We start from the raw sequence: 16,597 nt of genomic DNA, 5'->3' as shown, positions 1-16,597 counted from the left end.
CAACGCCACGTGCCAAGACAGGCTCCCAGGACAAGCTCCCAGCATCCATGCGAGGCAGTGAGTCCAAAGGAATTGCCGGTCACTTCCATCTCAGATTGATAACCAACAGTTGGGCCCGGCGGCATGGCCTAGTGGCTAAAGTCCTCGCCTTGAACGTGCCAGGATCCCATATGGGTGCTAGTTCTAATCCCAGCAGCCCCACTTCCCATCCAGCTCTCTGCTTATGGCCCGGGAAAGCAGTTGAGGACGGCTCAAGTCTTTGGGACCCTGCACCCACATGGGAGACCTGGAAGAGGTTCCTGGTTCCCGGCTTCGGATAAGCACAGCACCAGCCATTGCATTCACCTGGGGAGTGAATCATCGGATGGAAGATCTTCCTCTCTGTCTCTCCTCCTCTGTGTATATCTGACTTTGTAATAAATAAATAAATAAATCTTTAAAAAAAGATAACAGTCAGTCCCTGAGAAATGAAGTCATGGGCCGCACGGCACGCATACACGGGGACAGCAGCCTGTGAGGACTCAGCCATTGAAATGTAGCTGTGACCACTGCTCCTGGGGAGGCCCAGGCGGCTTCTCACTGTGATCAGGGTCCTGTGTAATGTGGACCACCACCATGCTTATTCAGAGAATGGCACCCTCCCCTGTATGGCCAGGACATCTGCTCATGGGGACAGAGGGATGTGACCACAGGAGATATCCACTCCAGAGGGGACAACCATGGCTGCCCACCTGCCTGTGTGGCTGTGGTCGCTTCCCCAGGTATCCAGACATTTTAATCCTGGAAGAAACTTCTGGAAGGGCAGCAGGATGTGAGACCACTTTGGCTGTTATGGGCCCCATGTCTGGTCTGATAGGGGAGGGAGGTCAGCACAGAAATGTTCTTTCGCCTGAGCATGGATGTGATTCTGAGGGGCGGTGGTTACAACCAAAGAGCAGGCTGGCACAGTGGACATGTTCTGTCCAGTGCCACTTACCACAACACAGCCCTGGTCACCTGCTGCAGTTAGAGCAGGGACTTGCACGATAAGGGTGCCATCTGCCATAGGGAACAGCAGGAGCGCCAAGGGTCTGACTGTGCCTATCAAATGGCTCTGAAGCAGATCCACCAGGTATCAGGCAGGAGCAGGGCACCCACTCCTCCCCTCAGCAAACAGGGAGCTCACAGACCAGGGCAGGAGCAGGGCACCCACCACACCCCTCAGCACACAGGGAACTTACAGACCAGGGTGAGAGCAGGGATGCCCACTGCTCCCCCCCAGTCAACAGGGAGCTCACAGACCAGGGCGGAAGCAGGGTACCCACCCAGACCCCCAGTTCTAACTGCAGTACCTTCCAGAATAGGATGCTGCAGTGCCGGCAGAAGTGCAGGGTGTCTCCATACTGCTCCCTGGTTGGGTAGTGCTTCTCGAGTGCAAAGTATGTCAGCTTCCACTCAACATGGCCCTTCTCTGACAGGATCAGGTGTCTGCAAAACTGAGTAGGGAAGTCACACTGAGCCAGAGCAAACCGGCCTTCACACACGGGGCATGCTGACACATCACTGGAGTTGGGCATGGAAGATAAACCCCCTAGAGCAGATCTCTGTCCAAGAGGCACTGGGCAGCTGCTGCCTACAGGCCTGGACTGAGTCGGGGCCCACATAAAACCCAGGAAGGGGCTCACAGCTATGATACAACATTCACAACACCACTCCAGTCCACGCCTGCCCCCAGAGCCTATGTGTGGTCCTGGAGAGAGGGGAGGCCTCCAGTCCACACCTGGCACCATGGCCTGTGTGTGGTCCTAAAGACGGGAGGCCTCCAGTCCATACCTGGTCCTGCAGCCAGTGCGTGGTGGTTTTGGAGAGGGGAGGCTTCCAGTCCACACCTGGCACCACGGCCTGTGTATGGTCCTGGAGAGGGGAGGCCTCCAGTCCACACCTGGCACCATGGCCTGTGTGTGGTCCTAAAGACGGGAGGCCTCCAGTCCACACCTGGTCCTGCGGCCAGTGCGTGGTGGTTCTGGAGAGGGGAGGCTTCCAGTCCACACCTGGCACCATGGCCTGTGTGTGGTCCTGGAGAGGGGAGGCCTCCAGTCCACACCTGGCACCACGGCCTGTGTGTGGTCCTGGAGAGGGGAGGCCTCCAGTTTACACACCTGTCTCTGCTCCAGCATAGCTCACAGAGCTGCAGGTGCAACAGACCAAGGCACACTGACAGAGGAGGTCATGGCCTGATGACCACCATGGACATCACACAGCCCTGAAGAGGAGGAAGCTCTGCCTCCTGCACAGCTCAGAGCCCTAGGACATTGGCTCAGGGAGAGTGGCCAGTGAGCAGGGCCCTAGGTAGACGAGGGACAACAGGTAAGGCCACAGTGTTAGGAGACAAGCACCTGCACTATAAAGCACACTGCCCATGGGGTTGTGTGGCTGAGGGGATGGGAAGAAACACGGACTAGGGTGCCATAAGCAGGGTTACTCTGAGCTGAAGGGCCTGGGTGCAGCTGCAGGGCAGGGTGCAGCTATGTGGCCTCCTCACCTGCTTCTCAGCAAAGTGGTACAAGCACAGCTTCTTCCACAGCTGCCTGTCCTCACTGAGCACGTGCAGTGTGGGGGTCACCTGGCCCAGCGTCACGATGTCCCAGCCATCCGAGAAGCGGTACAAGATGTTGCTCAGCATGTGCAGAGGAAGGTCAACGAGCGTGAGTCCTGTGTCCACTTGCTGAAGTGCAGTAGAGCAGCAGCTGAGGCTGGCTGCAAGGCCCCAGGCGTCCAGCAGTATCCCCTCGTCCTGCCTACTGCTGTCAGGAGCTGCATCCAGGACAGGGCCTCCCACTCTACCAGACACAGGTCTGTCTGTTCCCCACCGACACCTAGCATGGTCTCTGAGGCAGTGACACTGTGGACATGATGAACCTTTTTCTTCCTGTTGTGGGCCCAGAGGCCAGGGTGGCCTGCATTGGAGCTGCTGCTCAGAGGTGGGCATGCAGCCAATAGGCCCTGCAGTCAGGCCTCATTCCTGGGTCCACCTGCTCTGGAGCCAACCTGGGTGGCCTATGCTGGGGTTGAACTCCACCCTGTCATGCTGATGAACCCCTCCTAAGAAACAGCCCTGGTGCCCAGGCCTGGATGACCAACATGATCTGAGCTTGGTGCATCACCTGGACAGTTACAGCTTGTTTGACAGGTGTGCGGGACATAGGGAGAGGTATTAAAAGCCCCTTTCTGTCACCTAGCTCTGCTCCCTTCATGTCCTGCGAGGGTGCAGCCTCTGAGAGTCCTTCCTGGGCATCCCATGGGCAGCACAGGGTACAGGACCTGCTCTCTTATCAGCACTCTGGGTTCACCAGACATGCCCAAGGCTGTTGTGCAGCAGCCCAATATCCTGGCCATGCTATGAGCCTTCCATGGTCCACGACCAGGTGAGGCTATGTGGATGACCATAGGAGGAGGCTGTGTGGACGACCATAGGGGAAGGCTGTGTGGATAACTATGGGGGGGGTGTGTGCTGGGGCTGTGTGGATGACCATAGTGGGAGGCTGTGTGGATGACCACAGGGGAATGAGGGAGGCTGTGTGGACAACCATGGAGGGAGGCTGTGTGGATGACCAGGGGGCTGCTGTGTGGTCTGGCATAGGCCCTCTTGTCCTGTGTCCCCACCAGTACAATCCTGAGATACAGAGGGAGCCACATGCATGTGGGGGCACACACAGTGATGAATTTGTTTTAAAGTGTGACCTTGTGGGCCAGGAGCCTGTATGCAAATTGCAGAGGCACAAAGCTAGCCTGCAGCTGCTCAGGAGCTGGTGCCTGGCTGGGGGCGAGACACCCTAAATCAGACAGTCCTAGCATCCTGGGCTGCTCACAGCTGAGGATAACCCATACCAATGGCACCTACAGGTGACTGTCTACAGAGCAGGGCAGACCTCCCTGGAGCTGACTCTGTCTACACAGCACGACAGACTGACCTGTGTCATCTGCAGGTCTTGTAGTTGCTGCTGCCAGGCAAGGATGGTCTCCAGGCGGCAGACCCAGATGTTGATGTTGCCCACAAGGACGGACTTGCCAACCCCTCTGAGGAGCATGCACAGTGTGGAGCTTAGAGCCTGCAGCAGGTTCTTGACAAGGCGGGGATTGTGGTGGTCCCTGAGAACTAGACAGAAAACAGAGCTGAGATCACAAAGCTCTATCCACGGCCCCACAAGCAGCAAAACAACACATGGACCCAGAAGCAACACACCTTCGCCCCCCCCCCAAGCCCTGTGACCAGCAGGCCCAGGAGGACACACTGCATACCCCAGGGACACATAGGGCCAGGAGAGCACACTGCATACCCTTGACCAGCAGGCCCAGGAGGACACATTGCATACCCTGACCAGTAGGCCCAGAAGAGCACATTGCACACCTCTGACCAGCAGGCCCAGGAGGGTACACTGCAGACCGCAGGAACACAAAGGCCCAGCAACACACAATGCATCCATTTGGGGCTGGGAGGGGTGGCAGGGATTTGTTTTATGGGTTCTCAGTTGGCAGTGGAAACACCTCTGGTGGCAGTCACACAATGTCTCAAGGCTGGCAACTCCTGAGGACTGTACACAGTGGACAACCACGGTTCCCTGTCACTGTGACCTGTAGGTGTGGTCAAGACCTGAAACTTTACAACTGCGCCTGACTGCTATTTTCAGTAGGGTCTGTAATTTCAATGTAATGGTTTTTACTTTCTTATGCCTTTGTTGTAAAAAGAATTAAAAAGTTTATGAAAATATAGTGTGAAATTTGAAGTTCCATTTACTAATCACTAGCTAACAAGCAGGCTCACAAATTAAACAGGAGATTACTGACTCCTAGACTTCTCAGTGACAGCTTTGATAAGAAGGGATCCCTGGGATGGAGAGGTACCTCTCAGGCACAGAGTAATCACAGGCAGGTTCTTGTCAGGATCTGATTAAAACACCGTTTTAACATCGTTGATTTAACACTGTTGTGCTTACCCTTCTGAACAATTTTATCCAGAATGCTGAAGTAGTTCTTCTGTGCTACTCCACTCAGGGATGTCAGCTGGGACTTTGCAATGAGCTCCAGCAGCTAGAAGGCAGAGCGAAAGAGCTGAGCAACACAGACGAAGGAAAGACAAGGGGAACAGCTGAGTGACCCAGCCGATGGTCACCAGGCAGTGGGAAGAGCTGAGTGATACAGCCAATGGCCATCAAGTAAGCAGATGGGACACAGGCTGGGAAGCTTGACCCCTGACAAATATTCGTTCAGGATTAGGCCAGACTTCCTACCTTTCAATGTAATGAAAACCAAAATATTAAAAGCAAAAAACCAGACCTAAACTTGAAGCAGCAATTTGGTCAACCAAGAAATGAAAGATGACCTAGAAATCCCCACCATAAATCAATGTCACAGAGACCACGAGGACAGATCTGCTGTGACACATGCATATCCCTGCACACACCACATAGACCTGTAAACATAACCCACACCCCTGCACACACATCTATACACACACACACCACATACATAGACCTGCAAAACCCCACACCTGCACACACCAGACCTGCAAACACCCCCACACACATCCATACACAAACACACACACCTGCACATAGACTTGCAAACATCCCACACACATCCACACACACACACACAGACCACACACATAGACCTACAAACACCCCATACATCTGTACACACATCTATACACATACACCTGCATAGACCAAACACCTACACACACCCTTGCACACACCAAACCTGCACCACACACATCTGTACACATATACCTCCACATACCATATAGACCTGCAAACACCCTACACACTTGCACCCCACCCAGTCGTCACTGCAGCCTCACGGCTCCTTCTCTAAATCACCCCCTCCCCAATCTGCCCATCAGTCCAGTACCCTTCCTGTCTTCACACATGTGAGTGGTTGGCTCTCTGGTGTCCTCACTCATCCAATATGCAGCTACAATCTGAAAACTTCCAGCTGAACACTGACATTCATCGATACACACAGTTGCCTTACTTTCTGGTTTCTGTTTTAGTGGCTGTAAAACATGTCTCCCCTCCACCACTGCTTCTGGCTCTAGTCTGACACTTGGGAAAGCTCTGCCTTCTTGCACTGCTGCAGCTGTGACACACAACACCTAACACTGGTCATGTGACTCTAAAGATCCAAGCACCCTCTCCCAGTTTCTCTCACATTCCTGGGTCCATGTGGCTGGGTTCAGTCAGGACCACCAGGCTGTACTGACCTCCAGAACAATCCTATCCGCTCTGGACATACTGCCTGTCCAGAACCTGCTTCCTCAGCCACCTCCAGAAGGGTGGACATCAGCTTTCTCAGGAAGATATCCCCAGGCTCTCACTAGAGGATCCTGGGTTATTGTACTCATGTAGAACCAGAAGGGAGACAGGACAGTAATTCCCATTCACCTATGTCTGCTCCAGGACCCTCTTCACAACAGGGTCCTGAGTCCTGCTGCCCACCTACTGCCCAACAGCTCTGGGCACTGCTCTGGCCAACAGCCAACTCCTTGGAAGTCCACTCACAATAAAGGCTGTGTGCCGGTGGAGTCTGGGCCAGCACTGCCATCCACTCTCACACAGGAGGTCATGTGTCCATGGTGTCTGGGCCAGCACTGCTGTCCACTTACACCCGAGGCTGTGTGCCTGTGATGCCTGAGCCAGCACTGCCATCCACTCACACCCTAGGAGGCCATGTGTCCATGGTGTCTGGGCCAGCACAGCCATCCACTCACACCAGAGGACATATGTCTGTGGTGTCTGGGCCAGCACTGCTGTCCATTCACACCAGGGGCTCGGAGCTGCTGCCCCAGGCGTGTTTCCCATTGAGGCCAGTTATATCTGCACCACAGGCCTGATCAGCATGGCCAGGATGTGCTAATGCTGACTGTGGTGCCTGCAACCAAACCCTGACACGGTGCTCAACCAGCAAGACTTAGGTGTGTATAGACTCACACACACTCATACATCTGCCCTTTTGTGGAGACTGTTTTATGGAGCAGAAGCAACTTCCTCCATTTCTTTTCTTTTTAAAGATTTATTTTTATTATTTTATTATTGGAAAGGCGGACATACAGAGAGGAGAGACAGAGAGGAAGATCTTCCGTCCGATGATTCACTCCTCAAGTGAGCGCAACGGCTGATGCTATGCCGATCCGAACCCGGGAGCCTCTTTCGGGTCTCCCATGCGGGTGCAGGGTCCCAAAGCTTTGGGCCGTCCTCGACTGCTTTCCTGGGCCACAGGCAGGAAGCTGGAAGGGAAGCAGGGCTGCCGGGATAGAACCGGCGCCCATATGGGATCCTGGGCGTGCAAGGCGAGGACCTTAACCCACTTGCGCCACCACACCGGGCCCAACTTCCTCCATTTCTAAAAGCTAGAGGCAGCAGTGCTTGGATGCCAGGACAGAGAGCCTGTGCCCTGTTCCTGCTCTTCCCCACTTAGATGGGTCTGCACATATCTGGAATGCTTTGCTCAAACCATCCTGAAGACAACCCTAATAGCATCTGGTAGTCAGCTCCCACGTGAGGGACATGACCTGACCTCCACAAAGGCCTGGCTAGGACAGCAGGCCACAAAGGACACCATGAAACCACAGCCACAAGTCCAAGATGGCCAAATAAGGAGCAGACACAGTGATTCTGACCAGGGAAGTGGGTAGAGGACAGGAGGTACATTGCCAGGGGACAGTTGGAGAGAGGCCTACTGGGGAAGTACTGCGGACAGCAGAGACGCCATGAAGTGTGCACAGCACACAGGACCAGCAGGAATACCACCAGAGGCTCCTGCAGCCCAGGGCTAGAGAAGTGGGGACAGGCAAGGTGGCTGGTGATACTGCTTGACACGGAATCTTGCAGAAAACACTGACTTCCAGATTGGACTATTACAGTGGGGCAGGAGGCAGGAGACAGGACCCCCAGAACATCATGGGAGGTGATCATCTCTCCTTCCTTTCTTGCCTGGACCAGTGAGGAGTCAATGTCATTTTGAATTCAGTAAAGGTCACAGTGGCTCAGCACATTCCAACTATGAAACTCAGGACTGGGAGCAATACTGCCCAACACAGAATTCTAGGGAGATGGTGACCTGGGGTTCAGAGTGGAGCAGGGCAGGAGGAAGAGCATCCATGAGTCCCTTCTTTCCTCCCATGGCCATTCAGGGAGGCCCAGACCAATGGGTGCATACTGCCACCTACAGACCCGTGAAGGCAGCCAGCGGCTGCAGCACTTCTGTGGGCACTGTGGGCACTGTGGGCACTGCACTGTGGGCACTGCTCTCTGTGGGCAGGACAGGCTCACTGGGTCCTCAGCCCTGTGTGACTGCATGACACAGGTGTGTATTTTTATTATTTTTTTATTGGGTGTGACATGCAGCTGACTCTCTGGGCATTCAATGCGTCTGACACCAGAGACTAAAAGCTCTCAAGTTGCACAAGGTATGTCACAGCAGGGTTCATGTGCTTGCGTGAAGGGCGCCGACCCTGGTATGGAGTGCTGTGAAGCAGAGGAAGTAAGCTGCTGACTGCGCTAACAAGTCATGCTCACGCTCTCCCCAATGCTGACACAAGTCTATGTCACCCAGCCTCACATCACCCTGGACTCGTACCCTACACCTGAGCGCTGGCTTCAGCCTGAACACTTCTCTGGACCTGCATTGAACCAGGCACAGAGGCAAAGTTCAAAGATAAATCCATCAGGGAAAAACCGGTATTTCCACAAATGCCTAAAAATTAAGTACTGATACAGAAGAAACAAAACCATAGAAGACATAATGACTCCCCAAAGGCAATGCAATTTTTCAATGTTAGACTGTGAAGACAGAAATTGATGATATGCCTGAAAACAAATGGGAAAAATGATTAGAGGATTATTCAAAAGCACACAGAAATAAATCATTAAGATATTCCATGATATGACCCTTCTCTCCAGCGATTAGTGCTGGGAGTGAAGAGTGTGTGCTCCGGCATCGGAACACACATTTACTATTAAAAAAAATAATAATCCCCAAAAAATCTTTGGAAAAACACTCCAAATTTTTTCTTTTCTTTTCTTTTTTTTTAAAGATTTATTTTTATTATTTTATTATTGGAAAGGCGGACATACAGAGAGGAGAGACAGAGAGGAAGATCTTCTGTCCGATGATTCACTCCCCAAGTGAGCGCAACGGCTGATGCTATGCCGATCCGAACCCAGGAGCCTCTTTCGGGTCTCCCATGCGGGTGCAGGGTCCCAAAGCTTTGGGCCGTCCTCGACTGCTTTCCCGGGCCACAGGCAGGGAGCTGGAAGTGAAGTGGGGCCACCAGGAGAGAACCAGGGCCCATATGGGATCCTGGGCGTGCAAGGCAAGGACCTTAACCACTGCGCCACCGCGCCGGACCCTTTTCTTTTTTTTTTAATGAATCCATGTCTCCTCCCCTGCCAGAGACTTTTATTTTATTTTCCTTCTTTTATAAAAATAACTCAGTGAAGCAGCTGAGATTTATTCTAGCTACTCCTTAGAGGAACAAGTCAGGCATGCTCTAGCCCATTGCTATGCATGTTTTTCCATATTAGGAACTCCCAAAGTCATTAAAACTGATAATGGCCCCTGCTATACCAGCAGTAAGTTTTGTAATTTTGCTGCCTCCCACTATATATAGCTAAGTACAGGCACTCCTTATAATCCTCTAGGACAAGGTAGTGTGGAACGCGCCAACCGTACTATTAAGGATTATCTTATTAAAAAAAAAAAAAGGAGAATATAGCACTCCCCGAGATTATTTGAACCTTGTATTATTTATCTTAAATTTTCCAACACTGGATGCTGAAGAACAGTCAGCTGCAGATTGTTATTGGAATCCGTCTCAGAAGCAGAAGGGTTATATGTTGTGGAAGGATCCCTTGACTGGTCAGTGGCAAGGCCCAGATCCCATCCTCATATGGGGGCGAGGATCCGTTTGTGTTTTCCCAGAAAACAAAAATGGCGCACGGTGGATTCCTGAGAGGCTTGTCCGGCAAGCTCCTGCTGCTGAGTTTTGTGAAAGCTCGGGTACTGGCTATGATGATGGCATTTGAGTTGGAAGATCGACGGAACAATCAAGTATATTAGGCCTTTATATATTATATAAGTATATTAGTATAATGTTAAGCACCCCTCTTTTTTTCTTCCTCCTATGAGCACCAAGGTCCTGATATTTCCCGTCTTTTCTTAGTGGCAGCTTTGTGGGGAATGGGCATGTACTGCATCCCACCCCCCCTTTTTTCTTATTAAGGGAGGCAATTATTACTATGGAAATTATTCAATCACTCCTCTGGATTTGAGGACTCGCTCACGTGGGTGAACCTTAGCTCCTTGAATTTTAAGCCTATGTCTGCCTGTGTTATCCCCCACTTTTTTCTCTTACATACAGAAAACGTCTCTGAAGTGAATTGCACTGAGGTCAGCTGCACCCTAACAGCGTGTTGGAATGGCAATGGTGATACCACTGTTGTCATGTGGCTGCCTGGAATCCTGCCTGTGCCTGTTGGGACTGATGGAAAGGCCTCTTTTAGCCTGATAAGGCATAAAAGAGACTTTGGCATAACATCAGTCATCATAGCCAGTGATGTCCTGGTGTCGGCAGCCACCACCACAGCAGCGGTGACACTAGGACACCCTATAGCGACTGCTGAGACCATGAACAAGCTTGCAGAACTGACCGCCTGAGCGATGGAACAACAGAACTGTGTAGATGAATACATGCAAGTGGGCATATTTACATCGTAACAGAGGGTTGATTTGTTGGCAGAGGAGTGGCACATGCTGTGGGATATGGTTAGGGCCTCTTGTTCCCAATCATCATGTCTTTATGTATGTAACACCTGTGCAAGTGCAAAATATTTCCCAAGCTGTCTGTTTATTGCTACCGAGCTAAAGATACTCCTAGCCATGGAACAGGGTTACCAGCCTTCCCAAGTATGGTTTGTGCAGCTGCAGCAGGCAACGCATTGAATGGCAGCCAGTGATGGGTAAGATGGACCAGGCACTGACCAACCTAAGACAAGGGCTCCGTCATGCTACAAAGATTCCTGATGATGGGTAAGGCTGATGACCTGAGAGTCCACAACCTAAGACAGGTACATTCAAGTCTGCTTTAAAACAAAAAGGGGGACCTGTTGTGGGCTAAGGAGTTGATTAGTGCTTATTGGACTGGGCAGGAACAGGAACTGGGCTTGCAGCTAAAAACACCTAGACTAATTGAACTCATCTGTATCCAACTTCCTGGCTAAATTAGGATTTGGGGGGAAGAGTATATAAGCAGAGGTGAAGGAGCAATAAAGCTCACAGAGACTTCCACCATCACTGGTCTCCCAGATGTCTCTGCAACCATCTGAAGGCAGTTCCAGCGTCACCCGAGTCCCCAGACCAGAAAAAGATAAAAGAGAGAAAGACAACTACAGCCCAAAAGCCCTGATGAGCCCAGATGCAAAACTCAGTAAAATACTGGCTAACCGAATCCAACAAAACATCAGAAAGATCACTCACCCAGATCAGGTGGGATTTACCATGGTATGTAGGCAAGGTTCAACATAGCAAATTCATAAACGCGATACATAACATCAACAAACTGATCATCTCAACAGACACAGAGAAAGCACTGGGTAAAAACACAACACCCTTCATACTAAAAAACCTTAAGTAAAATGGGTGTAGAATGAACAATCAAGTCAACACACAATAAATGCACAGCCAGCACCATACGGAATGGGAAAGTGGGAGGCATTCCAGTCAGCTCTAGAACCAGGCAAGGGTGCTCACTCTCACTGTGACTGTTCTATACTCTAACCCTGGCAGCTTTAGCCACAGTCATTATGCAAAAAAAGCAATCAAATGGATATAAACTGGAAGGAAGTCAGACTATCCCTGTTGGCAGATGACATGATTCTTTACATAGGGGAGCCAAAAGACTATCTAGTAAGGGACTATGGAAAATCATAGTTTGGGAAAGTTGCGGGATATAAAACCAACACACCAAATTCAATAGTCTTTGTATACACAATTATATGACTCAAAAAGAAGTTTTAAGTTCAGTCCCACTCACCTAAGCTACAATAATAACAACAACAAAAATAAATATATTGGAATAAGTTTAAGCAAGGATTTGAGTGATTCCCCACAGTGAGAACCACAAAACATTAAAGAAATAGAAGACAACAAAAGTGGAAAAATTCTACCACATTTGTAGATAGAATAAAATGCCGAAATATCAATACTACCAAAATCAAGTTATGGATTCAACCTGATCCCAATCAGAATACCCACAGCAGTCTTTCCAGATATAGAAAATGTTATGCTAAAATTCATATGGGAACACAAAAGACCCCAAATACTAAAGCAACATTGAACAACAAAAGCAAAGATGGAAGTATCACAATATCAGCCTTCAAGATGTACCATGGGGCAGGTGTTCAAAATAGCCTGGTGATGGCATAAAAACAGATTTGAGGATCAATGAAGCAGAATAGAAGTCCCAGAACTGAATCCACAGACCTACAATGAACTAATTTTTGATAAGCTAACTGAAATCAATCAAGGGAGAAAGGTCAGTTTATTTATTTTTAAGATGTATCTATTTATTTTCAGTGAATGTCAGATATATAGAGAGGAGGAGAGACAGAGAAAGATCTTCCATCTGCTGATTCACTCCCCAAATGGCTGCAATGGCTGGAGTTGCACCGATCTGAAGCCAGGGGCCAGGAGCCTCCTTCAGGTCTCCCACACGGGTGCATAGATCCAAGGATTTGGGCCGTCCTCAACTACTTTTCTAGGCCACAAGCAGAAAGCTGGGTGGGAAGTGGTGTCACTGGGATTAGAACCAGCATCCAGATGGGATCCTGGCACGTGCAAAGCAAGGACTTCAGCTACCAGGCTATTGTACCAGGCCAAAGGTCAGTCTCTTAACAAACAGTTCGGGGAAAATTACATTTATGTGTGCAGAAGTATGAAACAAGACTTCTAGCTTATACTTTAGACAAAAGTCAATTCAAAATGGATTAGGGATCTGAATCCATAATGTGATGCCATCAAATACTAGAGGAAACATTGGGGAAATTGCAGAACACAGGTAGTCAAAAACTTCTTGGAAAAGATACTAGACGCACATACAATAAGGCAAAGGGAAATAAAGGGAACTACATCAAGTTAAGGAAACTTCTGTACTGCAAAGGAAACTCAAAGAGGCAAACAACAAAATAACAGAAAATACTTAAAAACTGTGCATTTGATAGAGGATTACTATCCAGGATCTCTAAAGGCTCAACAGGGGCTAGTGTGGTATGTATCAAGCAAATTCTCTTCCTGCAATACTGGCATCCCACTGGGGCACTGATTCACGTTCTGGCTGCTCCACTTCCAGTCCAGCTCCCTGTTTAAGGCCTGAGAGCAGTGGATGATGGCTTCGAGTGCTTCGGTGCCTGCACCCACATAGGAGAACCAGAAGAAGCTCCTGGCTTCAGATCAGCTCAGCTCTAGCTATGGCAGTCATCTTGGGAGTGAAAAAACAGACGGAAAGACACTTTCACTCTGCTTCTCTCTGTAAATCTTCCTTTCAAATAAACAATCCTTATATTAAAAAAAAAAAAAACTTAAGAAACTCAATAAGCATAAAGACAATCCAGGTAGAGAATGGATAAAGGAGATTAACAGGCAGAATGGGTCTCAGGACAGGGTGTCTCATGCCCGGATCCCTAAACCAACCACTGCGTACATGTGGTGAGTTGTCCCTGGGCCTGCCTGGGCTCCAGGGGCTGCTCCCTTTGGGGTGAGTACACAGGGGCAGGGGAGTCTCTGTGATGGAGTTGGCCCGGGGCCTAAACAACCACCATCATTGAGTGGTGGATGGGATTCGGGAGGGGCGCGACCTTGGATCTGGGGGTTTAAACTTCCTACAGCCTACCGGCTGCTGAGGGGGTTGGATCTCAGGCGAAGGCATCTCATGCCCAGTTCCCTGATGCCAGCCACTGCATGCACGAGGTGAGCTGTCCCTGGGCGGCCAGTGTGCCATTTGGCGCCAGGCTCTGCCTGCTGGCTGCCTAGCCAGGAGCTCTGGGGTTTTGGTCCTTTGAATCACTGCTTAGGTAGCTCCAGGTTGAACCCACTGTGCTTGTGGGATGTGAATCAATCCTAAAGATTCCCAATGACAGTAACTCTTCCTTTGAAGAACTTGTAATCACTGAATAATGCTGACCACCGAACACCAGTCCATGCAAAAGCTAAGGCTCAGGGCTTGTCCAGCAGGGTCATGTTCCATTACCTGACATGATGATGGATCAGGACACGAGTCACATCAGGCAGGGCCATGACATTAACTAGCACTCAAGAACCATATCCGGGGGTAGATTCTGTGGGAGATGAGTGGGCCAAACCCTGTGGAAATTCTAGCCCCACTGGGTAGCTCAAGAGTTGAGGTGCTGATGGACTAAGTTAGGTGTGACCAAGAAGCCTGCCATCAATCACAGGTGAAGGAACCGACAACAGTCTGGACTGGTCGAGGCAGCAGCACCCAAATGTGCATCCTGAATAGGGTGTGGGGTGGGCCGGGCTGCAACGTTCACCAGCTCATACAAGGCCAAATGGAAGGCCAGACTGTGCTGGAACCTGGCCTAAAACCCAAAGGCATGTATGAGAACTGGGTCTGGGAGTGGATCAAGTGGAGGAACTTGGGAAATTCCCCTGGCGAGTCATAATTCCCGCTGGTGAACATGTGGTCCAGACCTGGGGATCGGACAAGCTGGGCAAAGTAACTCCAACAGCTGGCTAATGTAATGCAATTGGTAATGGAACAGAGTGTACCGGGCAGGACTGAGCAAACCTTATCCCACAAGCGAAACTAGAGACCAGGATGGAGCACAGGTCATGCCAAGCTAGGCTCTTGCACCTGCTGGTCTGCGTGAGCCAGGAACGCTAAGCCACAGTGTCTAAGGCAGAGGTTGGGACAGGTGAGGGGCTGAGTCAGGCTGAGTCAGAGCAACTACTGGCATGCATGTGATCTATGGCTGGGAACAGGCCCGGTTAAAGAGCTAAGGGGACACACTAGCTAGGCTGGGGTTCCACTGAGGAGTGCAGGGGCTGGAGTGTGGGCTGCGTTCTGATCAGGATAAGGTTGTAGTCTCCCATGGCACAAGTGTGGGCTGGTACTGGACGCACCAGGCCGGGCCAGAATCCAATACCATCTGGTGTCCTGGAGGACCCAGGGAGATGTGGGATGAACTGGGTGAGGTCTCAACCCCTACTGAACCATGTGTAAGCCATATGTGGGTATGGATGAGCCATGGCGGGACTGAAACATCCAACAGCAAGAACCAGTTTGAGTTGAAGGCCAGTCAGGAAAAGCCACTGTTCCTACTAGGACAGGAGGTGAACTTAGTAGGGCTGGCTCATGGATCCCCTGATATGCACAAAATCTGACATTGGGAGAGGTTCTGATGGAGGAGCCTGGGCAACTCCTCTGGCAGGACACAGACCCTGCAGGTAAGCGCAAGAAGCATGATAGGAAACAGCCCAGAACAGGCCATGGAAAGTTTCCCACTGGCATACATTTGGCATGGGTCGGGTGCAGACCAGGCTGAATCAGTTCATGTCATCCACTAGCAAATCCGAGCACCGGTACAGAGTGTGGGTTGAGCCAGGTTCGGTTGTGACAAAAACCAGTGTACAATACGGAAACCCAAGGTGAGGTTGCCTGTAGCGGATGTGACCGCACTGCCCAACCAGCATGCATGAGAACCAGGAAGGGAGGGGGCGAAGCCGGCAGGGGGAATAGGGGGGTGGGGTTCCCTTGCTGGACAGCTACTCCCACTGGAAAGCATGAACTGGGAAGGGGACAGGACCAGACTAAGCAGGGCTACAACACCTGTGGGCCTCATGTGGACTAGATCAGGGAAAAGCCAGGCTGAGCTGATTATTCCTACTGGTGCAAACAAAATTAGAGTGGGTGAGGCTTGTTTGGGCTTAGCTGCAGCATCAACTGGCAGAAGCTAGCCCTGGGGGCTAATTCTCTCAAGTCAAACCACAGAACCACCTAGAGAGTGCATAATCCGGGAGTGGGAGAGGCTGCGAGGGAAATAGTGGGCTCCTCCCTGTTGGATTACCACTCCCACAGGAGGGCACAAAAACTAGGACAGGGACTGGGGTGGCTAGACAAGAGAGACACTCAACAGCATGTGTGTGGGCTGCATAGGGGAACTGGTTAGATGGAACTAAGCTTTAACACCCATTGACATGTATGAGAGCTGAATGGGATGTGGGACAGACTGGACTAGTCTGGTACACATACTGGCAAACCAGGGTAGGGGGCGGGCCTAGTGGGGGTTACTGTGGGTCACTCCGACTAGGCTGCAGCTCCCACTGATTTATGCGAGGGCCAAGTATGTGCTGGGCAGAACCAGGCTGGACTGCAACACCCATTGGTTCCAGTGGAAGTCGGGGCTGAAAACAGAACCAACCCAGCAATTGCAACCACCAGCTGATTGGGGCGATGGACTGTGCCGGGCCCTGTACTTGCTAGCACATACAAGAATCTGGTCCGGGAATACCTCAGACAAAGTTTCTTTGTGGATCTCCCCAATCA

The 16,597-nt window shown here is 50.9% G+C and overlaps 1 protein-coding gene and 1 long non-coding RNA gene across 5 annotated transcripts in view; both read right to left on the bottom strand.

The window, feature by feature from the left end:
* Positions 1 to 16,597, bottom strand: part of FBXO25 (F-box protein 25) — a 40,735-nt gene that overhangs the window by 1,419 nt on the left and 22,719 nt on the right. For 2 of the 4 annotated variants that reach the window (XM_040966828.1, XM_040966827.1), the window contains exons 6-9: positions 4,974 to 5,067; positions 3,951 to 4,135; positions 2,522 to 2,704; positions 1,332 to 1,475 (exon numbers count right to left, since the gene is read on the bottom strand). In XM_040966828.1, the coding sequence (XP_040822762.1) occupies positions 1,332 to 1,475; positions 2,522 to 2,704; positions 3,951 to 4,135; positions 4,974 to 5,067 (606 nt within the window). Of the gene's footprint in view, positions 1 to 382; positions 1,476 to 2,521; positions 2,705 to 3,950; positions 4,136 to 4,973; positions 5,068 to 16,597 lie in introns of those variants that run through there. The other 2 variants (XM_040966826.1, XM_040966825.1) reach the window with 1 other exon arrangement.
* Positions 1,769 to 2,507, bottom strand: LOC121147105. Its single transcript, XR_005882338.1, has 2 exons — positions 2,031 to 2,507; positions 1,769 to 1,921 (listed from the first exon to the last, which is right to left on the bottom strand). It is a non-coding gene; the product is annotated as an uncharacterized LOC121147105 (long non-coding RNA).

The sequence above is a fragment of the Ochotona curzoniae genome, unplaced genomic scaffold (assembly GCF_017591425.1).
Source record: "Ochotona curzoniae isolate NIBS_2020 unplaced genomic scaffold, NIBS_Ocur_1.0 scaffold_4506, whole genome shotgun sequence".
Classification (NCBI taxonomy): Eukaryota; Metazoa; Chordata; class Mammalia; order Lagomorpha; family Ochotonidae; genus Ochotona; species Ochotona curzoniae.
This window is presented reverse-complemented; position numbering and strand designations above follow the sequence as displayed.